Source organism: Trichosurus vulpecula, chromosome 2 (genome assembly GCF_011100635.1).
Source record: "Trichosurus vulpecula isolate mTriVul1 chromosome 2, mTriVul1.pri, whole genome shotgun sequence".
Lineage (NCBI taxonomy): Eukaryota > Metazoa > Chordata > Mammalia > Diprotodontia > Phalangeridae > Trichosurus > Trichosurus vulpecula.
The window spans coordinates 41,628,508-41,654,174 of NC_050574.1; the positions used below are offsets into that span (position 1 = coordinate 41,628,508).

Genomic DNA, 25,667 nt, shown 5'->3' on the forward strand with positions numbered 1-25,667 from the left:
AAGGTCAAATGTGGAATCAGTAGGACCTGAGGTCGAATCCTGCTTAAGGCACTTCCCAGCTCTGTGATCCCCTGTGATTCTGTGAGTCTCAGATCTCCATCAGCCTCAGTTTACTCATCTGTAAATGGGGACAAAAATAGCACCTGTTTCACAGGGTCGTTGTGAGGATTGAGTGAGATAACATTTGTTAAGTGTTTTGGAAACTTTAAAGAGGGGAAGGAACACGTATTTATTAAGTAAAATACCTACTATGTGCCAGGCTATGTGCTTTAAAAATATCTTTGATAAACCCAAAGAGGCCAGCTTCTGGGCTAATAATTCACTATTTCACAAAAACTGTTGGGAAAATTGGAAAATGGTAGGGCAAAAACTGGGCATAGACCAATATCTTACACCATATACCAAAATAAAGTCAAAATGGGTTCATGATTTAGGAGTAAAAGTTGATACTCTAAGTAATTTGGGAAAGCAAGGAATAGTTTACTTATCAGATTTGTGGAAAAGTAAAGAATTCATGACCCAACAAGAGATAGAGAGCATTACAAAATGCAAAATGGATAATTTTGATTATGTCAAATTGAAATGTTTTTGTACAAAAAAAGCCAATGCAACAAGAATTAGGAGGGAAGCTGAAAATTGGGAGAAAATCTTTGCAACTAGTATCTCTGATAAAGGCCTCATCTCTAAAATATACAGGGAGCTGAGCCAAATATATAGGAATACAAGCCATTCCCCAATTGAGAAATGGTCAAAGGATATGAACAGGCAGTTTTCAGAGGAAGAAATTAAAGCTATCTACAGGCATATGGAAAAATGCTCTGGATCACTACTGACTAGAGAAATGCAAATCAAAACAACTCTTAAATACCACATCTCTCCTGTCAGATTGGCTAAAATAACAAAACAGGAAAATGATAAATGCTGGAAAGGATGTGGGGAAATTGGAACATTGTTGCATTGCTGGTGGAGTTGTGAGCCATTTTGGAGAGCAGTTTGGAACTATGCCCAAAGGGCTATAGAAATGTTCATACCCTTTGACCCAGCAATACCACTTCTAGGGTTGTATCCCAAAGAAATCACACAAGCGGGAAAAGGACCCATATGTACAAGAATATTTATAGCAGCTCTCTTTGTGGTAGCCAAGAATTGGAAATCAAAGGGATGCCCATCAATTGGGGAATGGCTGAACAAGCTGTGGTATATGAAGGTGATGGAATACTATTGTGCCATAAGAAATGGGGATGATGCAGACTTCATAACAACCTGGAAAAACCTACACGACATAATGCTGAGTGAGCGGAGCAGAGCCAGGAGAACGTTGTGCACAGCCACAGATATATGGATTCCGTGAGGACCAACCCTGACATACTGCGCTTTTCTCAGCAACCTAAGGGGCAAGGACAACTCCAGGGGACTCACGATGGAGAATGCTATCTTCATCGAGACAAAGAACTGCGAAGTTTGAATACAGATTGAGGCACACTACATGCTTGCCTTTTTTGCTTCTCTTTTGTTTTTGTTTTTGGGTTGTTTTTTTTTTGGTTCTGTTTCTTCTTTCTCATGATTCATTCCATTGGTCAAAATTCTTCTCCACGACTTGACTAGTGCATAAATTAATTCAATGCGAAAAAAAAAATATCTTGTTTGACATAAAAGCTATTATTATCTGGAGGGGATTATCAATAGGAAAAGTATATATATATGTCCTCTTCGACATCCACCTCCCTTTCCACCACACACACACACACACAATTCCAGAAACATCCCTAGGCTGCTCATACATTGACAAAAATCCAGCCATAAAAAAAATGTTCCTGAATGAAAACTCTAGATGTTACCACCAGATGGCGCTGTGAACAGCTCATGCATCTGCAGCTTTAGAAATGGAAGGGAATTGTGCGATTTTGCAGCCTAATTCCTTCATTTCACAGGTGAGTTGCCGGAGCTTATTAAGAAATAAGGTAAAACTAAAAATTAATTAATTTTTAAAATTTTTAAAAAGAGAAATAAGGGCTATTGCACATAACATTACATTTGGTTCATGTATTTGTAAGTTTTGTTCAACTGTCTTTCTCCTCTCTTACTCTTTGCTATGGCTTTCTGAGAGAAGGATGGGAAATATATTGGAAAATTAGGAAGACAGCAATTTGAATGTAAAACTTTTTTACCATTGGAAAAACAACTGACCTGGAAAGTAGATCCAGGAGAGATAATTCAAAGAAGACACAAAAATACCAAAGGAAAAATGTTTTTAAAATAGATTTTTTGATGCCTTTATTTTTTGACATTGCCTAAATTTCCCCCAGTATCTTCCACCCCTTTCAAAGATCCATGACCTCTTGCTTCCTACAGTGTCAGCCCTGCATGCCTCTCCTTCAAGGGCTCCCAAGTATTCTAATTCCCAGAACCCTCAGCCAATCAGGAGACACCCTGGTCAGTGGTGGGCTTCTGGAACTCCATCTCACTTTCCACTTTAATCTTTCCCTGGTCTCCAAGGTGAGCAAGGAGAAAAGACTTCATAAAAGATGATGTAAGGTAGAAAGGAAGGTCCCATATACATAATGATAACAGCTAACATTTATATAGTGCTTTAATATAGTGCAATGCACTTTACAAATGTCATGTACACAGGAGATTTCCACATCCTTCTGCACCTGCCCAATCTCTAGCTTCAGGTGCAAAGATGTGCCAACCGACCATGCATGACTTCCATCTCCTGATGCATATGTCCCTTCAGGAACAGTGTCAAGGGGCCTGATTTGGCTTCCATCTGCACCAGACTTCTACCTCCTGCTATCCCAGCCAGACTGATCTCCTGCTTCTTACAACAAGATGAATCACATACTCAGGAGGCAGAAAGACAAGGAGGAGAAAGAGGTAGGTGTAGATGGCATGGAAGTTAGTTAGACACACGGAGATTTTAGATGGTGTTTCCTTTGACTGTGATGTAGGAGTAAGTTAACTCCAATTCTCTTAGGTGTTTGGAGTTAGAGACCAGTATCAGGAGGAGATGTTGATGCCACCAGGACATGTGGGAAAACTCACCTACAAAGCATCATGGACTATTAACTTTTAAGCATGAGTTCATAGTATCCAGACACTCAAAGAAGCACCAGGTGATGTTGGAGCTGCCTAAAGGGTCCCTGGTGGGCATTAACCGCTAAAGTTTCCACAAGTCCTGCCCTTTCTCTTTCTCTTCCAGTTTAGAGGTGCTTCTACATACAGTGAAATTTCTTGTACTATCTTAAAAAGGAGCATGGAACCTTTACATTTGGGCTGGGAGAGGGAACATCTCTGTCTACAATGATATAACAGTTATGTACATCAGCTAAGAAAAAGGGATGGTTTGTGAACAATCTGACGTATTGGGTAGACAGCTAGCCTCAGCATCAGGACCTGGGTTCAAGATCTCTGTCCAACCCATTGCATCCTCTCTGATTAGTAAGTGCTTAATACGTGTTCCTGTATTCACTGATTGATTAACCTCTCAGGGCTCCAAGTGACTCTGACACTGTACCTTGCAGAGAAGGTGGCTATTAACATTTGAAAAGGGAATCTCCAAGTTGGCTGTTTCCTATATCAACGTAATGGCAAGGCTGGTTCAAATACAAATGGGTAGATACTGTTGACCTAGATCATTTCAAAGCAATCAACAAAGACCTGAAGACTCTGGGCTGGACTATGCAACATATTTTATTGAACTTATTCTCAGGAGACCTACCTACCTAAATTAGTTCCTGAGGGTGGGGGAGTGCGGTGGGGGAAAAGTTACTTAGGATGTAATCTCTATTTCTGCCTCCAGATGGCACTCCAAGCTTGAGCCGAGCCAGCTTTTGTGAGCTTTTACCTCTTCCTCTGTCTTACTAAAAATAATGATGACAATTGCATAGTGCTTATGCTCTGGGCTGAGCATTTCATAATTATTACCTCCTTTGATACGATAACCCTAGTAGGAAGGTTCTGCTGCTATTCCCATTTTACAGATGCAGAAAGAAGTTATATATCCACAGCTAGTGAGTGTGTGAGTCTGGATTTGAACTCAGATCTTCCTGACTTCAGGACAGGTGCTCTATCCATGTGCCTCCTAGCTGCATCCTTATGTGTGTATGTGTGAGGATAGGACTTGCATGGGTCCTACAGCTACCACCTTTTCTTATTAATGCCCAAGCCTGCATTTCCTGTGAATCCAGTTTGATTATATCCAATCTACACCTGCATTTGTAAAGTGCTGGGAATACAAAGGCAAAAGGGAAACAGTTCTAACCCTCAGGGAGCTTACACTCTAATAGGGAAGATGGCATTTACACACAGAGGTGTATATAAGACATATACTAATGAAGGTCTTACAAGGCAACCTTGGAGAAATTGTCAACCCAGCCATGGACAAAAAGCTTCCCAGGACATAAGGTGTTTAAGCTGAGGCTTGAAGGAAGCCAAGGATTCTAGGAGGTAAAGAAGGATGGTATTCTATTTTGGCATAGAGGCAGAGTGATGTGTGAAAAATCAGTATATCAGTATGGCTGGACAAAGTGTGTGGAGGGAGCAATGTGTAAGAAGACTGGAAAGGTGGGAAGGTATAAAGGGCCTTAAATTTCAAATGGAGGAGTTTGATTTTGTTTTTGGGTATCATAGGGAGCCACTGAAGTTTATTGAATGGGGAGAAAGTGGAGAAAGTGGGGTGACATGATCAGATTGCTTTAATAAAGTCATTTTGGCAGCTTGTGTTGTATTGATTGGAATGGGAAGAGGCTTGAGGCAGGGAGACCAGTTAGGAAACTCTTATGATAGTCCAGGCAAGAGGTGAGGAAAACCTGGGGTAGGAACTGTGTGGGTGGAGAGAAAAGGGGTATGGATATCCAGGAGATCTTGTGGGGACAGAAACAACTTAATTAGACAACAGATTGGATATGTGGGGTGAGTGAGAATAAGGAGTCAAGGATGACACCTAGGGTGGGTGTCCAGGGCAGGGGAAAAAGGAAGGGTGTCCTGGACAATAATAGGGAAATTAGGAATGAGGGAGAGTGGGGAGATAGGGGAGATGCAAGTTCTTTCTTAGATGTGTTAAAATTGGACGTGCTACAGGAGCCATCCAGTTTGAGATGTCCAAAAGCCAGATGCTAGAGCTCAGAAAAGAGACTAGGGAGATAGATACATAGATAGATAGACAGACAGATAAGTAGGTAGGTAGGCAGGTAGATAGATAGAGAGATAGAGAGACAGACAGACAGACAGATAGATAGATAGATAGATAGATAGATAGATAGATAGATAGATAGATAGATAAGTAGGTAGGTAGGCAGGCAGATAGATAGACAGACAGACAGACAGACAGACAGACAGACAGACAGACAGATAGATAGATAGATAGATAGATAGATAGATAGGCAGGCAGAAAGGATAGATAGATTAGATAGATAGACAGAGATGGATGGATGGATGGATGGAAGGGTAGATGGATGGATGGATAGATCTGAGAGTCATCTACATAGAGATGATAACTGAGCCCATGGAAGCTGATGAGGTCACCAAACGGGATAGTATAAAGGGAGAAGAGAAGAGAGCCCAGGACAGCGCCTTGGTTAGTGGGCATGACATGGTTGATGAGCCTACCACCCTTCTACATGTTGGGGATATAAAGAAAAAAATACTCCTTGCATACAAGAAGCTTATATTTTATTTGGGGGAAACAAATGTGGACATAGAAAATTAAATATAAAAGATATGCAAAATAATTTCAGTGAGGGAGGAGGAGAAAAGGCAACAATCAGCTGCAACCACTGACCAATTGCCAGCAAAGGGCAGGTGCTGCTGTCTGCACCTGCTCAGCAGCCACAGCTACTAAAGACCAGGCAAAGGAAGCTCCCACCACCAAAGACCTCAGCCCTGACAAATGGTTCAATAGCAGAAACAGATAGCTTTTTATCCTTGGAAATGACATTAAAGAGGATTTGTTACCATCTGCTTTGCTGCTGCACCCTAAGGACCACTAGTCCTTTCTATCTGACTGGCAATTGAAATTTCCTCTATGTGCTTTTTCTCCCCTGAGAATATGAGCTCCTTGAGAGCAGACCGTCTCCTATTTTCTACTTATATCCCCAGTGCTTAGCACAATTCTTTCTCTCCTGGTTCTCTTCCCATCTATCTGACTCCCCTGCCCCTCCCACCTTAGTCTCTTTTGCTGGCCATGCATCCAGTCTATTGATTGACTGTTTATACATAGTAAGAGCCTAATAAATACTTTTTAAAATTTTCATACATTCAATTCAAAGGGTTCACAATAGAATAGGGGTTCCTGAGATAAGGACAAAGGAGGGGAGCTGATAGGTGAAGGAGTGGATAGAGGACTGGACCTGGAGTCAGGAAGAATCAAGTTCAAATCCAGCCTTAGACACTTATTAGCTGCATGACACTGGGTGAGTCTTTTAACCTCTCTCTGCCTCCATTTTCTCATCTGTAAAATGGAGCAAATCAGAGCACCTACCTCCCAGGGTTATTGTGTGGATCAAATGAGGTATTTGTAAAGTGCTTTGGAGGAAGGAGAGTTGGCTGGGGAAGGGAGTTGAGCCTAGGCTGAATTCCAGGGATTTTGAGTGGACCCATGGGTTGCTTGTGACCTTCATAGAAGAAATGGTAATAGAGATTTAATTCTCAATCCCTGAGTGAGTAATGGAAACCTGGAGTGGGGAAGAGAAAGCTACATGTCAGATGACCTGCTTTGTCTTGTCTGGTGGTCAAGGCAAGGAATTAATGGAGTCCTGGGACCTTCCACCCAACAATAACTCATCATTTATTTAACTCAAAACTCAGGTTTGCCCCCATTCCATTGAGAATTTAATCTTCCCAATTTCACATGACCTAAGAGGATCACTCATTCATATGCAGACTGTAATACATTTACTAATATGGAAATGATATAGGAAGTAAGATTTGCATCATGACACTCCCTATGTTCTGTACTCAGTTCTCCCATGGCCAACTTTAGTTCAGGATCATGGACAGCTCTAGAGCAGGAAGGGACCTACAAGTCCAATTAGTCCAATTTCATGAGTCAATCAGTAAACATTTACTAAAGTGCCCAACACACTGCTATGCTAAGTGCTGGGCATTCCAAGGTAAAAGACAGTCCCTGCCCTCAAGGAGTTCATAATCTAATTGGAAGACAATATGCAAATAACTATGTACAAACAAGCTACATATAGGATAAATAAAAGAGAAATAACAGAGGGAAGGCTCTAGTATTAAAGGGGATTTGGGGAGGCTTCCCGTAGAAGGTGGGATTTTAGCTGGGACTTGAAAGAAGACAGGAAACCTAAGACCTGGAAAAATCCATGTCCAGGATCACAAGTTAATGCTTCTAAATGACTCTTTAGCAAAGCCCTTCTCAGTACCCAGTTTTTGAACTTTCAAGGGAGAAAAAAGAAATTGTCTCACTTCTGTCCTGCTTGGGGCTATTCAGCAAGGTAAAAGTTTTTTATTCTGGTTCTTGAAGTAACAGCTAGAAGTAGCTGAGGCTGGATTTGAACCCAGCTCCTCCCAACTCCAGGCACAAAGCTTTATCTAATTATGCCTCCTAACCAACGTCTCCAAGGATGTGAAGGACTATCATGAGGAAGAAGGGTTCTATTTGTTCTTTTTGACCCTAGAAAGCAGGACTAGGAGGAATGGTTTTAAGTTACATGGAGGTAGATTTATTGTGGACATAAGGAAGAGGGAATCTCAGACACTAGCTGGGTTAACTTGGGCAAGTCACTTAACCTACTTGCCTCAGTTTCATCATCTGTAAAAATGGAGATGACAATCTCAGGGTTGCTGAGAGGATCAAATGAGATTATATTTGTAAAGATCTTTGCAAACCCTAAAGTGTTATGTAAAGGTTAGCTATTATGAATAATTGTTATATTTAGTATTATTTATAATATTTTATTATTTCAATAAATAATAATAATAAACTGGTGCTTTGAGTCAGAAAGACCGGAGCTCAGATTACTAGATTATGACACTGGGCAACACCTAAACTCAAATTTCTTGAGTTGCCTCCTCAAGCAATTCCCTGGGCCTTATCTGCTAAGTAACAGAAGGGTTGGATCTACAGTTGATGTAGGGAGTTCTCACACTGGGATTCCCCCACCCTAATGGAAAGGGAACAAGATCCTAACAATCAGAGCTGACCAAATCTGATAGTCTAGGATTCTATGGAAAATTCCACCAGTCAACAAGCATTTATTAAACCCCTACTGTGTGCCAGGCACTATATTAAGTTCTGAGGATACAACAAAAGTCAGAAACTTGGGTTGCCTCCAAGGTCAAATTCTAATAAGAGAGATGAAAAATACATCAAGATTCAAGATACATAGTACATATAAGATACATTCCATATAAACAGAAGATAATCCTAGAGGGAAGGTGGGGCTGGTTGTTCCACAGAAGGTAGGATTTGAGCTGAGTCTTGAAGGAGGTCAGGAAAGCTGGGGGCAGAGGTGAGGAGTAGGGCATTCTAGGCACGGACAATCAATGAAAAGGAACTGAGTGGGGACAGGGAGTGTTGAATGTGAGGAAGAGCAAGATGGCCAATGTAGCTGAATATCCAAGTATGAGGCAGAGGTGGGAAGGAGGCTGAGGAAGGTTATGAAGGGTTTTGAATGCCAAACAGGGGTTGTTTTTCATTTGGTCCTATAGGTGATAGAGGTACTGGAGATTATTTAGTAAAGGGGTGCCATAGTAAAACCTGTGCTTTGTGACAATCACTTTGGCAGCTGAGTGAAGGATGGATTGGAGTGGGAAGAGGACTTGAGGCAAGGAGACCTACTAGCAAGTCACTGGAAGGGCAGCTCTAATGCTAGCACCCTCTTAGTTCAAGACTGATGAGTTTCTTGTGAAACATCGAACATTTAACACAAAGGTCCTGAGATAGTAAGGACATGCAAAAATGATACAGAGGTACTTTTTGTCTCTGGATGTGTCCCCTGCCCTTGTCTCCATCTGGAAAGGAGTCTGGCAGGTACAACATGAGTCATCAGGATATAGTGACTTGGAGCAATTAGGTGGCACAGTGGATAGAGTACTAAGTTTGGAGTCAGGAAGACTCATCTTCCTGGGTTCAAATCTGGCCTCAGACACTTAACTAGATGTGTGACTTTGGGCAAGTCATTTAACCCTGTTGGCCTCAGTTGCTCATCTACAAAAGGAGCTGGAGCAGGGAATGGCAAACCACTCTAGTATCTTTGCCAAGAAAACCCCAAATGGGATCACAATGAGTTGGATGCGACTGGAACAACTAAAACATTGTAGTGACTCATGTGGTTTTAGGCACCTACCAAGTCTGAGAGTCCCTAGACTCTTCATGACTGGAGCTTTTTATAGCCCTAAAACAGCAGGAAGCTGTGTCATGGAACAAGGGATGAATCAGGTCCCAGAGGCACTTTTATCTTTTTTTTTTTTGGTAAAACCTTCCCATATTGTGTGTGGGAGGAAAGAAGTTGTGTCAGGAAAATGCTGGTCCCATCCTGTAAGGCTATTGTTATAGTCCATGCATGGGGTGATGAGGGCCTGCACCAAGGTGGTGGCAGAGTCAGAGGAGAGAAGAGGACATATACTAGAGGTGCTGTAAAGGTAGAAATGACAAGATTTGACAACAGTTGGATATATGGGGTAAAGAATTGAATAAATAAGTGACAAATTGAAGATGACTGCTAGGTTACAATCCTGGGTGACTGTGAGGATGGTGATGCCCCCCACAGTAACAGGATAGTCAGTAAGAGGGCACAGTTAGGGGGAAAGATAATGAGTTCATTTTTTGATATGTTGAGTTTAAGATGCTACAGTGTGAGGCATCCAAAAGGCAGCTGGTGATGCAGGACTGGAGCTCAAGAGAGAGGCTAAGGTTAGACACATAAGGTTAGGTCTGGGAATCATTGGCAAAGAGATGATCATTGAACTCAGGGGAGCTGATGAGATTACTGAAATGGATACTACAGAGGAAGAGTCCCTTCCATTCTATTCGGAGAAAAGAAGAGAGCCCTATGAAATACTCACAGTTAGAGGACACAAACTAGATGAATATCCAACAAAGAGACAGAAAGAGCAGTCAAACAGGAGGGGGGATGGAAGGAAGGAAGGAGGGAGGGGAAGGAGAAAGGAAGGAAGGAAGGGAGGGAGGGAGGGAGGAAGGAAGGGAAGGAGGAAAGGAGCATTTATTGAGTGCCTACTATGTAATAGGCACTATATTACACACTTTACAAATATTGTTGCATTTGATCCTCACAAAAACCCTGGGAGGTAGGTGCTATTATTATGTCAATTTTATAGTTGAGGAAATTGGAAGAGACTGAGTGAGGTTAAATGACTTGTCCTGAGGCTGTATTTAAGCTCAACTCTTTCTCACTTAAGGCCCAGTGCTTTATCCACTTTGCCACCTGGAGAGACCAGGGTCACAGAAACCCAGAGAGAAGAAAATACTTAGGAGGAGAGAGTGATCAAGTGTCAAAGGCTGAGGAGTGTAACAACAATGTTGCTAGCAACTGCTGTGGAGGTGAAAGACCAACCACAAGACCAACAACAAGAGCACATAGGAGGGCTGCTATCACAGATTCTTTGATCTGCTTTTCTAAGGAAAGCAATTTTAAGGGGTTAACAATCTCACTTTAATTAAACATACATATATCGTTCACTTAGATCAGGGGTAAAAGTCAGCACCCTGAACCTCAGAGCAAATATAAACAGAAATTACAAGTAGAAATTATAAACAGAGCAAAATAACACAAATCAACAGACAGGCTTCTACCTGTCTGACCACAGACATTATATACATAGTACCCAGAGAGAGAAACACTAACATCTGGCGGGGGGGGGGGGGGGGGGGCTCCAATGGCTACCCAGAGTCTTGTCTGGTCAAATCACCAACACTCTTCCAATGAGTGTGCCCCCAAAACAAAACACCAACCTCAGATCATATATACCCTGTTCAAGGCCCTGAGGTCTCAGCGACCTACTTAGCAAAAGGGCTTGGGAAAGATCTTTAATCACTAGCACTATATCATATACTTTGTTTCCAATCAATGAATCTTGATTCAAACAAAGGCAAGACTCAAAAACACAGGACTGCCTCAGTGCTGAGAAGCACTCCAAAACAAAAGGCAGCAAAAGGTCCCACTCTACCTGCCCGATTCATTAACAATCAGGAGAGGAAAGACTCATTAAAGGCACTTGATTGCCTTAGCATTCCAAAAGAGAAAACAGTAAAAAAAGTCCCACCCTGCTTAACATTACAAGGAGAAGTCAGGAATGAGGAGGATTGAGAAAGGGCCATTAGAATTGGCAATCACTGGAAACTTTGGAGAGAGCAGTTTCAGTTGACTGATGAGGCTAGAAGCTAGACTGCACAGAATTGATGAAAATGAGAAGAAAGGAAGTGGAAGAATCTATTGTAGATGGCACTCTCAAAAGGGAGGGGAGATATGGGAGGATAATTAAAAAGGATGGACAGATAAAGTGAGGGTTTTGAAGGATATGGGAGACATGGGTATTTTCATAGGTAATAGGGAAGTAACCAGTAGACAGGGAGAGAATGAAGATTGGTGAGAGCATGGGGATGGTAGAGGGGCAATCTACTGGAGAATATGGGATAGAATGGGATCAAGGGTACATGTAGAGGAGTTTCCAAGGAGAATGGCCACCCCTTCATGGAAGACAGGGATGGAGGAAGACGTCTGAGTAATTGAGATGAAGAGGAGAGAAGAGGAAGCTCTCAGTAATTTTTTTTTAATAAAGCATGAGGCAAGATCCTCAGCTGAGAGGGTATGGAGAGTGTGTGTTGTAGGAGGCTTGTAGAAGGATGAAAATATTTCAAGTAACTTCTATGATGAGTGGGTTAGTTAATTGATTAGGGAGGTGTAAAAGCATTGCCTTGCAGCAGTGAGAGCCCTATTGAGATTGTTACCTGAATTTGTAGAGGACTTGATCAGCACAGTTTTGTGATTTTCTCCAGCTTCATTCAGCAGCATGTAAACAGAAGCAAAGGCTGCAGATGGTGGGAGTAATCAAAGCTTGGAGGTTGGCAAAGCATGATTGTGATGGGACAAGGAGCAAGGAATTTGAATGTAGAAGATAGTGTAGAGGACAGAGTCCTTGACCAAAAGGTCAAGATGGGAAAGGAAGGAGAGTGTAGCCAGTGAAGGGATGGTGGCTTGGGAAATAACTGAGTGGTGGATTAATTGGAAGTAATTGGAGGTGAGGATGAAGAACAAGGTCATAAGGCATTGTGATCAGATAAAGGGAGTTCTCCCATAAATTTGACAAAGGCACTCTCTGTTATTCATCCAACTCCCTTAATGCCACATGCCTAAAGACTACGGCTCCCTCCATGCTCTCTACTTTCAAGATTATTGTTTCAATGGGCAGAGATGATATTTTCAGCCATGTTGTCAAATGCTTTCAATGAAGATGAAAATGGCATCAAGGTCAGCTACTGCACTGATGATATATTCTTCAACTTGAAATGGCTACAAGCCAAGACCAAAGTGGAGGGAGTGTTGGTGTGTGATTTTCTGCTTGCAGATGATTGTGCGCTCAATGCAGCCTCTGAAGCTGAGATGCAAAAAAGTATGAATCAATTCTCTGCTGCTTGTACTAATTTTGGCCTAACAATTAACACCAAGAAAACAAAGGTGCTCCATCAGCCACCACCACACCATCTAAACAGGGAACTATTGGTTACAGCAAATGGAGAAGTTTTGAGTGTCGTGGATATGTTCACTTACCTTGGTAGTGTACTTTCCAGGGATGTACATATTGATAATGAGGCTGACACACACATTGCCAGAGCTAGCTCAGTGTTTGGGAGGCTCTGAAGGAAAGTGTGAGACAGAAGTTTGCCCACCAAACCGAAGGTCTACAGAACCATTGGCTGACCTCATTGCTGTATGCCTGTGAAACCTGGACTGTATACCAGTGCCATGCCAGGAAACAGAATTGCTTCCATTTGAATTGTCTTAGGAAGATTCTGAAGATCAGCCAGCAGGATAAGGTACCAGACACTGAGGTCCTTACTCGAACTAAAGTGTCAAGCTTTCAAACTCTGCTTCAGAGAGTGCTGCTCCAATGGGTTGGCCAAGTTGTTCGAATGCAAAACATATGCTTGCCAAAAAGACTATTTTTATGGAGAACTCACACAGGACAAACATTCACATGGTGGTCAGAAGAAGCAATACGATGACACTTTCAGAACTTTGGAATTGATTGTGTGACATGGGAGACACTGGCACAGGACAGTCAGGCAAACTGAAACTTGACTCTAGCATAGTGATGTCATTTTGGTCCTCTTAGAGAAGGAAGGACAACAACCAGCCAAACCAATTATTTCCACAGCATGGAAACTATAACTCTCAGAAACTACAGATCCCACAATGCCTCATGCCATAGAGATCTTGCTCCCACAATACCATCCTCACAAACAAACTCTAGTTCCCATAATGCTGTGCTTGCTGGCACTACAGCTCTCACCATTTCCAACACCACAAACTACCAATCCCACAATTCTCTGTGACTCCCGCTTCATCATCATCCATCTAGGACTTCCAAAAACAGATCCCCCCAAGAATTCCTCATGACTCAGAATACCACTCCCACAAACTTGGCATACCAATCTCAAATTAGTCATCTACTTCTTTTACCAAATGGGTTAAGGTTACTTTTTTGGTTTTGGAGAAAATAACTGAAAAATGGAATTGACCAGATTCTCCCATCCATGTTACTTCCTACTTTTACAAATATGTGATTTTGTGATTTATTATCAACCCCCAGAAAGGAAAATAACCTAGGCCAAGAACAGAAAAAAAGGCAAAGTGTGAGGATAGTGCTGGTCATTGGTCAAAGAAAAATATTAATACTCTCCTCTGCGTTTTGGATATGTATGTTGGACACAAAGGGCATTTTTGTTAATGTAATATTTTTCAAACTTCAAGCATTTCTTGTTTAAAGAGAGACATGTTTGAGAAGCATGAGGAGACTTGCTGGTTTAGGCATCTTTTTCCAAGCAAGAGATGCTTATTGTAGACGATTAAGTGGTTATTATTCTAGAATGTTAAGCCTACCCCGGCAAAACAAACAAAAAACACACTTGCATTTTAACATTTCATGACTTTTTCCTTGCTCAAGATTCCTATAAATGTTCTCTGAAATTGTCCAGGGTAGAGACATGTCTAACAACATGATGGCCATCTCTCTCTGAAGAAGAAATGTTTGGATTTACAGCAGCAGTAGTAGTAACAATGGCTGACATTTCTGTAGTATTTCCTATGAGCCAAATACTGTGCTGAGTGATGATGATATGGTGACAGTAATGTTGCATTATGGTTTTTTTCTTTGACCATTGGAATAGGAAATTCTCAATGAAGAAACTCCCTTATCCCTGTACCAATGCAGACTATCACCTTCTCTGCAAGTTATCATTACAGACAAGCCCCTCCATGCCCTGTGCCAACCTAGCTCTCTTCAGTAAATGAGATTTATTGACAGATACTCTCTTCATTCAGCAGAAGTCTTGAGAAAGCTGGAGATGAGACAGAATGTTCCCCAGGTCTGAGTCCTGATTTGGTTCTCTTGTTGCATAGAAGCCTATGGTAACAGGATGGGTTACTGGGGTGGGGGCAGAATAGTAACTCCTAGAGGTGTTGGGAGGGCACACCTATAAGGAATACATGTGTCAAGGGTATGTTAATGTAAGGTTAATAGAATGGGAAGATCTTCCCCGCCCATTAATAGGCCTCATGTGGAGCCCATTAAGGGAAGCTTGAGTAAAGGAGGTTTGTTTGTAGGAAGGCTCACACCTTTTGCTAATTTCTAATTAGGCACTGGGTCAGGAGGGTTATGGTGCCCTCTGGCTCTGAAAAGTGCATATATACTCTGGGGTTGGCATTTTGCTTTGGGGCTCACTCATTGGAAGAGTGTTCCAGTGATTTGGCCAGAGGAGACTCTGGGTTAAGGAGCCCCCCTGGCTTTGAAAACCCAGATGTTGGTGTTTCTCTCTCTATATTGCTGTGGTCAGACAGTTGGATATGTCTGTTGATCTGTGCTATTTTCTCTACTGGTAATTTCTGCTTGTAATCTCTGTTTGTATTTTCTCTGAAGTTCAGGGTGCTGACTTTCCCCCTGAACTAAGTGAATGATATATATATGTTTAATTAAACTAAGATTGTTGAACTCTTCAAAATTGCTTTCCTTTAGAAAAGCAGATCAAAGAACCTGTGCTAGCAGCCATCCTGAGTGTGCCAGTGTGGTTGCTGTTACAGTTAACAACTTTGGAACTGCAGACTTTGGTATCTCTTTTCTGTCCCAATAACTTTCTGTAAAAGTTCTTTGATAACCACTGCTCTGGCTAAACAAAAGCTTCCATTGTGTTGATGAAATGAAGCACTAACTCCTCACTGGGCACAATGTCTCTCAGACAGAGCACTCCACCCCCCAGGCAGCTTCTTGGATCCTCTCTGCTACCTGCTGTTCCTCTGCTCAGCTGGACCTTCTGCTGGATAGCGATGAAGTAAAGGCAAAAGGCTTCAACCTAAACTTTGGCGAGAGCCTCCTGTCCTTTGCAGGATTCTACTCCTCCACCTCGGAGCAGCAACAATGTGCAGAAGTAACCTTTGTCTCACTCTATTCTTTTTAACAGTAAATTATAATAGAAAACAATTCTCCCTTGGTTACTACTCCTCAGCAGCAGATGGCAGTAGAGAGCTTTCCAACCAATCAGCCTGGTAACAAGTGACATGTCAGTTGCAGCTTTGTTTTTGGTTTTTGTTTTTCTGACATCGTTTTGAAATTTGTTCTTTCTCGTTCCCTCTCTTTCATTCCCCCAACCTTTCTTGGTTTAGCAGGTAGATCCTGTTTGCCAAGGACCCCACCTTAGCATAAGATTTGTAATCAAATGCTCAACTTCTATTTGGGACCAGGCATATTATCTTCATCCAACTTGGTGATCCAAGGATTTAATCTCTATGCTGACTATTCTCAAACCTACCTTTCCTGCCCCAGTCTCTCTCCTGACCTCCAATCTTGAATCTCCAACTGCCTTTCAGACATCTCAAACTGCATGTCCAATAGACGTATTAAACTTACTATGTCCAAAACAGTACTCAGTGTCTTTCCCCCCTAAGCCCTACCCCAACCCCTCACCTTCCCCATTACTGTCGAGGGCGATACCATTGTCCCAGTCCTTCAGGCTCACAACCTAGGAGTCATCTGACTCCTCTATACCTCACTCTCCGTGTCCTTATTGCCTCCAGAATCAAATTCAAAACCCTCTGCTTGGCATTCAAAGCCCTTCACAACCCAGCTGCCTCCTACCTTCCCAGTTTTCTCACACCTTACTCCCCTCTATGTTCTCTCTAATCCAGAGACACTGGCCTCTAGGCTATTCCACTAACAAGACTCTCTATCTCTCTGCTCTGGGCATACCCTCTTGGCTGTTCCCCATACCTGGCACAATGCATCTCTCTCCTCATCTCCACCTCCTGGCTTCCCAGGCTTTAAGTCCCAACTAAAATCTCATATTCTACAGGAAGATCTACCCAACCCATCTTAATTCCAGTACCTTCCCTGTGTTGGTTATTTCCTATTTATCTTGTATATAGCTTATTTTGTAGACATGTAGATTGTAAGCTCTTTGAGGGCAGTACTATCTTTTACCTCTTTTTGTATCCCCAGTGCTTAGCACAGTGCCTGGCACATAGTGGCCACTTAACAAATGTTTATTGATTGATCGATAAAACAGTCTGTGTCCCCATTTCCCTAGCTATTGACCTAAAAGTTCTCCAATCCTTTACCTACAAATAACTAAAGCAGATTGCGTGCTTCTTTTGATCCAATATTCGAAAGCTTCTCGTATGCAAGTGACCAACTGCTGTCTCAGAACTTTGAGTCAGACAACTTAGTAACTGCTTCTTCCATAACTCTAAGGCAGACATATGTCAAGAAACATCCCTTACATACCAAAAAAAAAAAAGTTTTTCCTCTGAAGCTGTGCCAGTAAGGTTTCTATGTTCTGGACCCCAGTCATCCCAGTGACTGAATGCGATGTCCAGTGGGGAGATGAAAAGACTGAACTTTCATTTTTTAGTTCAAGATGCAAAAATCTGTTATCTATAGAAACTAGTATACTACCAAAAACAAATAAACAAATGAGATGAGCATTACTGCAACTTTGAAAACATGATCACAACTTTGAAACAGATTTACCCAGAAGTTTAGGGGTATAAGGCCAAATAGCCTTTAAACAGCTTTTTCACATTGTTAAGGGAAAGTTTTGAGGGAGAACAGTTGAGTCAGTTGATCCATCCCAGGCAGCCAGATCATACAGTAGATAAAGCCCTGGGCCTGGAATCAGGAAGATTCACCTTCCTGAGTGCAAATGTGGTCTCAGACATTCACTAGTTGTCTGACCCTGGGCAAGTCACTTAACCCTGTTTGACTTGGCTCCCTCATCTGTTAAATGAGCTGGAGAAGGAAGTGGAAAGCCATTCCAGTATCTTTAACAAGAAAACCCAAAATATGTTCATGAAGAATTAGACATGACTGAACAGCAACTGAACTAAATTGGCTGGGAAGACAAAGGAAGAAAAGCAGCTCATATTTTAATGGTGGAGATAAGTAATTTAGTAGCCACATAAAAGACATGTACAAAGTAGATGGGAGATAATCTCAGAGGAAAAGGCACTAGCACGTGGACAGGAGGGGAATGTTGGGGGAGAGAGAAGAGAGACCAAGAAAAGCTTCCAGCGGAAGATGGAGTTTGAGCTTGAAGAAAACTTAAACCCTTTATTCAAGAGTTTACAACTTTCCTTTCTGATTATTCTTATGAATTCATCTCTATGGAGTGAAGGGCAGCAAGAGTTCTATCACTAGGAAGAAAAAGCTCTAATATATCAATATAATACACATAGTATACCCGATCACAAGCAGTATCCATTTGTTTACATTCACAGAGGAGGGCTGGCATCTGTTGTTACAAAAATCTTAAATAGCTAAATGTGTACTTGCATATGGCCAAGGCCATAGAATAAGAGATACCAAATATCATGGAAACTACTTCAGTAGTTACATTTTTATTGGCCTCCAAACACACTCCAGGATTTGTATGACCCTAGAGAAGTCATCATCTCTTTGTGTACCTCACTTTCTCTATTGTAAAACAAAGTATCGAACTAGACCACTGTTAGAGTTCCGTATCCTGTGACCCACAACACTGTATCAAGTGCCTGAATATTAAAACTCCTAGGCACTATAGGCCCCACAATCTGATACGTGCAGGGGTGTGCTGGGGGCAGCTCACGCCAGCTCCGAGGGCTGAATTTTATGTTTACAACATGAATATTTACACCTTGAAAATCAGAAAATGCTACAAAGCAGGGCTTGATTCATTGTTTTGTTGATTGTTCAGACTTAAGAAATTAATGAATGAAAAGTTAATAGTGAAGATTAAATGTAAATGTGTGTTCTGAGTACATTTTTTTCAGTCAGTTGTTAAACATTTATTACCACACACCCCTGTCTTTAGGCATACGCTAAGGCTCCCACAATGTTCCATTAGTATTATTTTGTCAATATCTAGATCAGTTTGTCAGAAATTATGCTTCCAACCATTTCCTGTGGCCCAGAACTACTAGTCCCACAGTATACCCTGTGTCAGCCACCTTCATGCACCTGTGGAGTCCTGGGAAACCAGAGAAGGCCTCTCCTGGGGCACCTGTGTGGCACAGTAGATAGTGTGCCCACCCTGGGGTCAGGAAGACTCATTGTCTTGAGTTCAGATCTGAATGCTTCCAGATACTTCCTAGCTGTGTGACCCTGGACAAGTCACTTAACCTTGTTTGCATCAGTTTCCTCATCCATAAAATGAGCTGAAGAAGGAAATGGTGAACCAGAACCTTTGCCAAGAGAACCCCAAATGGGGCAATGAAAAATCAGGCATGAACAACCACAAATGCCTCTCTCCCCTTTACCCATTTATCAGGTGAAAGAGTTGGACAATAATGTTTGTGCTTTACAGTTTGAAATCCTAGGACTACCACTCTCCCAAGAGGGGGCTGAGGTTCCTTCCAGCTGCACTTAATACTGATAGCCAGCATTTGTAGATGCCTTAAGATTTACAAATATTATCTCATTTTATTCTTACAAGTACTCTTCCAAACACCATACTTAGGAGGTAGGTGCTATTATCATCCCCATTTTACAGATGAGAAAACTTCTGAGATGGAGACAGATTTGCTCAGAGTTTAAGGCTGGATTTGAACTCAGGGAGAAGAAGAAGAAGAAGAAGAAGAAGAAGAAGAAGAAGAAGAAGAAGAAGAAGAAGAAGAAGAAGAAGAAGAAGAAGAAGAAGAAGAAGAAGAAGAAGAAGAAGAAGAAGAAGAGGGAGAGGGAGAGGGAGAGGGAGAGGGAGAGGGAGGAGGAGGAGGAGGAGGAGGAGGAGGAGGAGGAGAAGGAGGAGGAGAAGGAAGAGGAGGAGGAGAAGGAGGAGGAGGAGGAGAACAAGAACAAGAAGAGGAAGAACAAGAACAAGAAGAAGAGGAGGAGGAGGAAGAAAAAGAGGAGGAGGAGGAGGGGAGGAGGAGGAGGAGAAGAAGGAGGAAGAGGAGGAGGAGAAGGAGGAGGAGAAGGAAGAGGAGGAGAACAAGAACAAGAAGAGGAAGAACAAGAACAAGAAGAAGAGGAGGAGGAGGAGGGGAGGAGGAGAAGGAGGAGGAGAAGGAAGAGGAGGAGGAGGAGAAGGAGGAGGAGGAGGAGAACAAGAACAAGAAGAGGAAGAACAAGAACAAGAAGAAGAGGAGGAGGAGGAAGAAAAAGAGGAGGAGGAGGAGGAGGAGTAGAAGGAGAAGAATGAGGAGGAGAAGAGGAGGAAGAGGAGAAGAAGGAGGAGGAGAAGGAAGAGGAGGAGAACAAGAACAAGAAGAGGAAGAACAAGAACAAGAAGAAGAGGAGGAGGAGGAGGGGAGGAGGAGAAGGAGAAGAAGAGGAGGAGGAGGAGTAGAAGGAGAAGAATGAGGAGGAGAAGAAGAGGAGGAAGAAGAGCAGGAGGAGGAGAAGGAGGAGGAGGAGGAGGAAGAGGAAGAGATTTCTAGTCTCTCATTTTTTGTGTCCTCTTCAAGCTTTGAGTCTCTCGAGGCTCCACAGTCCCCTTGGGCAATTCTGGCTTCTAGCTTTGATGTTAACCCCACTTCAGGATGAAGGAAAAGCCTGGGAAGAAGCCAACATGAGAGGAGAGAGCAGTCTCCATTGTGGCCCTATCCCCCCACACGCTACACTAAAGATTTTGGAGAGTTCCTCCCCCAACCCCCACCCCCCACCAGATCTAAGGGGCTCTCTCCTTCTAGTTGAATTGCGTCGTTCCCAATGGGAGAGCTCCTTCACTCTGTACTGTCTGGTATAAAATCTCCTATGTAGACATTCTCTGATTTGTTTTTCTATCCACTTGGAAAAAATGGGTCTCTTTGCTACTTCCAATGTGTGTTCATTGTGGACCTGGTGGTTGAGGGGAAAGGAGTCAAGCCTTGAATAGAAAACTTGGGGTGGGTCCTGCTCTCCCCTAATAACGAAACAGCCATCAGAAGTAAGATTGACCCTGACAATCACATTTCCTAGATGACAAGATGGAAGGAGCAGATAGAAGTCCAGCCTCCTACCCTCTCTCCGAGGAGAGCAGAGCGGTCAGCCTCTGGCCCCTGCCTCCTACTTCCCCCCCTCCCCCGCAGCAGGAATGAAAGGGAGAAGAGGCCAGAAATGCCTATTAGAGATGTCTCCCTTAGAGCCACTCCCAGACACACCTAGGCTACACATGGGAGTCAGCCCTTGCCACACTGGGGGTCTCGCCAAACTAGCCTGGAGTCAGCTCTCCGACTACCCTAGTCCTGAAGACTACAACTCCCACAATCCCAATGACAGAAGACCGCGTCTATTTCTGAGGCCCAAGGACTACAACTCCCACAATGCCCTCTGCCTGAGGGCTACAACCATCTTCAATCTCGTATCAGAAGACTACGGCTCCCACAATCCCAATGACCTAAGACCGTAGCCATTTCTTGGGCCTAAGGACTACAGCTCCCACAACGCCATGCTCCCTCAGACTCAGGAACTACAGCTGTCGCATTATCCTGAATCGACTTCCCCCAAAGCCCTACCTTAGGGATCAGAGAGAGCAGCGGAGAGCGCCGGCCGGGCCCTCCCGCCTCCGGACTACATCTCCCATGATGCCTTGCTCCCACGCTTCTCCGCTCCGGTAGCCCAGGACCCAGCTCAGAAGAGGAACTACAGCCGCCACCACACCCCTCAGACTACGACTCCCAGCAGCCTCCTCGTCACGACAAACGGTCCCGCAGCCACATCGGTTCCGCAGGCGGTGGCTGCAGCAGCTGAGGGTAAGCGAGTAGGGGGCGGGGGGCGGGAGAATGGGGAGGGGGCGCACCCCGGGGGACGTCCCGGAGGCGGCGACGAGACTCTCCCTGCTCTCCCCCCCGCAGCCGTAGGAGCTGTTGGAGACGATGGCGGCGGGAAGCGACTTGTTTAACCCCGGGACGGAGGAGGAGGGTCCGGGGCTCAGTGCCAAGTGAGCAGGGAGCTAGGACTGCAAACTCCCACCACCCGGGACCCAGGGGTCCGGACCCCCGTCCTCCAGGAACCGGGAATTCAGACGTTCAGTCCCGTCCATCCCCCAGCCCTGCATGAGTCTGGACCCCCGTCCCTACCCCCTTGCCCAGGAGTCCGGACCCCCATCCCTACCTCTGATACCCAATACTTCAGATATCTGGTCCCTTCCTGACCCTGCAGGAGTCCAGGCCCCCCACCTCTACCCCTTTACTCAGGAGTCCGGACCCCAGTCCTTCAGGAACCGGGAATTCAGATACCCAGTCCCGTGTACCACCACCCCAACCCTGCATGAGTCCGGACCCCCACCCCATCCCCCGGTATCCAGGACTTCAGATACCCCAACCCTGCAAGAGTCCACAACACCCACTTCTACCCCTTTGCCCAGTAGTCCAGACCCCTATCTCATGCTCTGGGACCCAGGGATTCAGATACCCAGTCCCGTGCACCACCACCCCAATCCTGCATGAGTCCGGACCCCCATCCCCCAGGAACCAGGAATTCAGATGCCCAGTCTCATCCATACCCCAACCCTGCATGAGTCCGGACCCCCACCCCATGCCCCGGTATCCAAGACTTCAGATACCTGGTCCCTTCCTGACCCTGCAAGAGTGCAGACCCCCCCACTCCTACCCCTTTACCCAGTAGTTCAGACCCCCATCCCATCCCCCAGTATGCAGGACTTAAGATACCTGGTCTCTTCCTGACCCTTCAGGAGTCCAGGCTCCCCACTTCTACCCCTTCACCCAGGAGTCTAGACTCCCATCCTCCAGGAGCCAGGAATTCAGATGCCGAGTCCCTTCCAACCACTAACCCTGCATGAGTCCAGCCCACCCCCTGGGACCCAGAAAGTACTGTCAAACCCCACCCCCAAGACCTAGCAATTTGGACCCCCATTCTCATCTCCCAGAAACCTCGCCGCCTCAGGATCCTGTATCCTGACCTCCCAAACTCTCCTCTCTGGGACCCTGACGTCCAGACCCCCAGCCACCACTAGCCCTACCTCCTTCTCAGGTGTCCAGATCCCCAGCCCCACCCCATAGGGCCACCGATTTCCTGACCCACAGCCACGCCCCCTGGGAAATCCTAGGGTCTTGAACCCCCGGGTCCTATCAGGGACCCAGCTGTATTGACTCCTTCTGCCCTGCCCCTGGCAGGGGAACTTTGGCGTACTGATCCCTCAGCTCCGCCCCCTTCAGGTATCCTTCTTCCTTAGTCCCCTCGAGGTGTCCTGGTCCCCTACCTCCTCCTGCACCTTATCTCCTATCCTCTACTGAGCCACTTTCCTTCTCTGCCCCAGGACGCTGCTGCCCAAGCTACTGCCGGCAGGCTTAGCTGGCCGGGAGTGGCTGGAGCAGCGACGGGCCACCATCCGGCCCTGGGGCCCCTTCCTGGACCAGCGGCGCTTCTCGAGGCCTCGAAACCTTGGCGAGTTGTGCCAGCGCCTGGTGCGCAACGTGGAGCATTACCAAAGCAATTACGTCTTCGTCTTCCTGGGCCTCATCCTGTACTGCGTGTGAGCCCCGCCCCTCCCCAACACCTCACCCCCAGGGCGCAAACTTCTGCTGGAGCCCCAGGCCCCTAAGGTCGTTAATCAGTGCAGGCCCCACCTCCACGGTGCAAACTTAATGTGAAACCTCCCCCCACCCCACTTGGCTGTGAGCCCGCCTCCAGGGCACCTCCTCTGTAAGCTCCGCCCTCCAGCCAGGGTCCTAGCCCATGGCCCTGGCCCTCCTCCAGGCCGGCATTCTCTACTCCGGCACATTATTCGTGCAGCCTCTGAGTCTTTCCCGTGCTCCCACAGGGTCACGTCCCCCATGCTCTTGGTGGCCTTGGCCGTCTTCTTCGGAGCTTGTTACATCCTCTACCTGCGTACCCTGCAGTCCAAGCTGGTCCTCTTCGGTGAGGCTGCCCCTGCATCCCCCAGGGAGAGGGTTCCAGGTTTCGAAACCCCATCTCTGCCTCAGCCACCCGTGGGACCGGCCCCCCAAGGCCTTCGTGGATAAAATAGGCAGTTGGGCCATACAGCCCCTGAGGATATACTCCCTTTGCTGAATCTTAAGACCCTGGTCTCCCCCATCCACTGTCCCAGGTGTCCCAGCTGGCCACACCTAGACAGCCAGGTGGTGCCAGTGGCCCTGCTTCCCTCCCAGCCAGGGAATCACAGGAGCCCTGCAAGGGCCTTAGGGACCTTCTAGGCCTGGAGCTCATCACAGGCCTCGTTTGAGCAGCCCTCAGAGCACTTAAAGGCTTGAGCTCCCCCCTTTTCACGGAGAGGAAAACTGAGGCCTCTGTTTAATTATCTGTGCCCAGCCTCAGGTCAACTAGGAGTGCTGGATGTGGAGTCAGGAATACCCGAGTTCAGATCTTGCTTCAGACATTTGTTAACTTGGACCTGAGGCCTGTAAAATGAGGGGTCATGTGGATCAGTGCTTTCTTTGGCTTTGGTGTTCTCTTGTTCAGTCTTCCGTCCCAGACCAGGAGCTCCTGGGAAAGGGCAGCATCTTTTATCTGAGCATAGGTGTAAGAGGTAGAAGGGCCCCAAAGGTTGTGGAGCCCATTACCCACATTGACAGATCTTATCTGAGGGAGCCTAGGGTGGCCCTGGGAGGGCTTTTCTGGAAGGAGGTGCTGTGTGACCTGATCCTTGAAGAACAGAGAGCTCCTTGGGCTGTCCAGGAGGGCTTCTCTGCAGGAGGGATTATTGCTAATGGACCTTTTCCTAGAAGGAAAGAGGTCCCCTTGGGGGAGGGGAGTTGGTGAGGAGTTCCTGGAATTGGGCCTTGAAATGCATGGGGGAAAAAATAAATTAAAATTTAAAAAAAAAAAAGAAACACAAGGAAAAGTTTGGAGGAAGGAGTTCCCTAGGGGCCTCAGGATGACCTACCATGAGGGAGGTGGGCAGCAGTGTAGGAGAAGGGGCTTCTGCCTCTCAGGAGGTCATCCACGGAAGCTTGGCATGCACAGCTAAGGACTGTTATGGTAGGAATTCCTCTTTGTGTATGGACTAGATTAAAGTTCCACCTCTCCCATTCTGTGATTCTGGTGGGAGTGAGCAGTGTTTGGGGTGGACTGGGCTGGCGGAATCTTAGATCCCGAAAGATGGCTCATCCCCATGTCCCCTGCCCTGTCTCCACCAGGCCGAGAGGTGAGCCCAGCACATCAGTATGCCTTGGCAGGGGGCATCTCTTTCCCCTTCTTCTGGCTGGCTGGAGCTGGCTCAGCTGTCTTCTGGGTCTTGGGTAAGTATGTTCTGGTGAGGGAGGAGGGAGTGTGTGTGTGTGTTGGGGGGGGGGGGGTGTTGCGGGGAGTGGGATTCTAGTGCCTGACCTTGCTGTCCTCCCCTCTGGCTCCAGGAGCCACTTTGGTGGTTATCGGGTCCCATGCAGCCTTCCACCAGCTGGAGGCGGCCACCGAAGGGGAGGAGCTGCAGATGGAGCCTGTGTGAAGGCCCCCCACCCAGAGCAGGGAGGCCAGAGCCATGGAGACCAAGCCTGCTGGCCCCCTCCTGTGCCCAACCTTGCCAGCCTTGCCTGGGGCCTCCCTCCAGGAGAGCAGATGGAGAGTTTGGGAGCCTGGCAGAGGGGAAACATAGTCTGAGAATAAAGTCCAGCCCTTTGCATAGGAGTGTGGCCTTGGCCAACACCCTGCATTGTGTGCCCATCAATAGCATATTTCTGATGAACCTTGCCATGGCGGGGTGGTGCTAAGTCCTAGGGACTTCTGGGATCTTGATGCTTGAGATGTCTGAGAGCCCCCGAAGGCCTTCATATGGAGCTGGGGTTGAGGGAATGGGAGTGGGGATGCTGGCAGAGCCCTTGGGAAGCTGTGAGTGGATGGGTCAGAGGGCTAGAGGGGCAAAAGCCCTCACAGATCATGCAGGCCAGCCCCATGTTGTATAGGAGAAACAGGTCTAGAGCAAGCAGGGCCCTCATAGATCATGCAGGCCAGCCCCATGTTGTATAGGAGAAACTGAGGTGTTGAGCAAGCAGGGATTTGCTTAAGGTCACACATTTGGTTGCAGACCTGGAACAGAATCC

At 45.6% G+C, this 25,667-nt stretch overlaps 1 protein-coding gene across 1 annotated transcript; it reads left to right on the plus strand.

Moving 5' to 3' along the window:
• Positions 1-20,998: 20,998 nt before the first annotated feature.
• Positions 20,999-25,299, plus strand: RABAC1 (Rab acceptor 1). The gene is made up of 6 exons (XM_036742877.1): positions 20,999-21,401; positions 21,504-21,589; positions 22,928-23,143; positions 23,432-23,529; positions 24,768-24,869; positions 24,984-25,299. The coding sequence occupies exons 2-6, from the start codon at positions 21,525-21,527 to the stop codon at positions 25,073-25,075; spliced, it is 573 nt and encodes a 190-aa protein (XP_036598772.1). The 5' UTR covers positions 20,999-21,401; positions 21,504-21,524; the 3' UTR covers positions 25,076-25,299.
• The last annotated feature ends 368 nt before the right edge of the window (positions 25,300-25,667 follow it).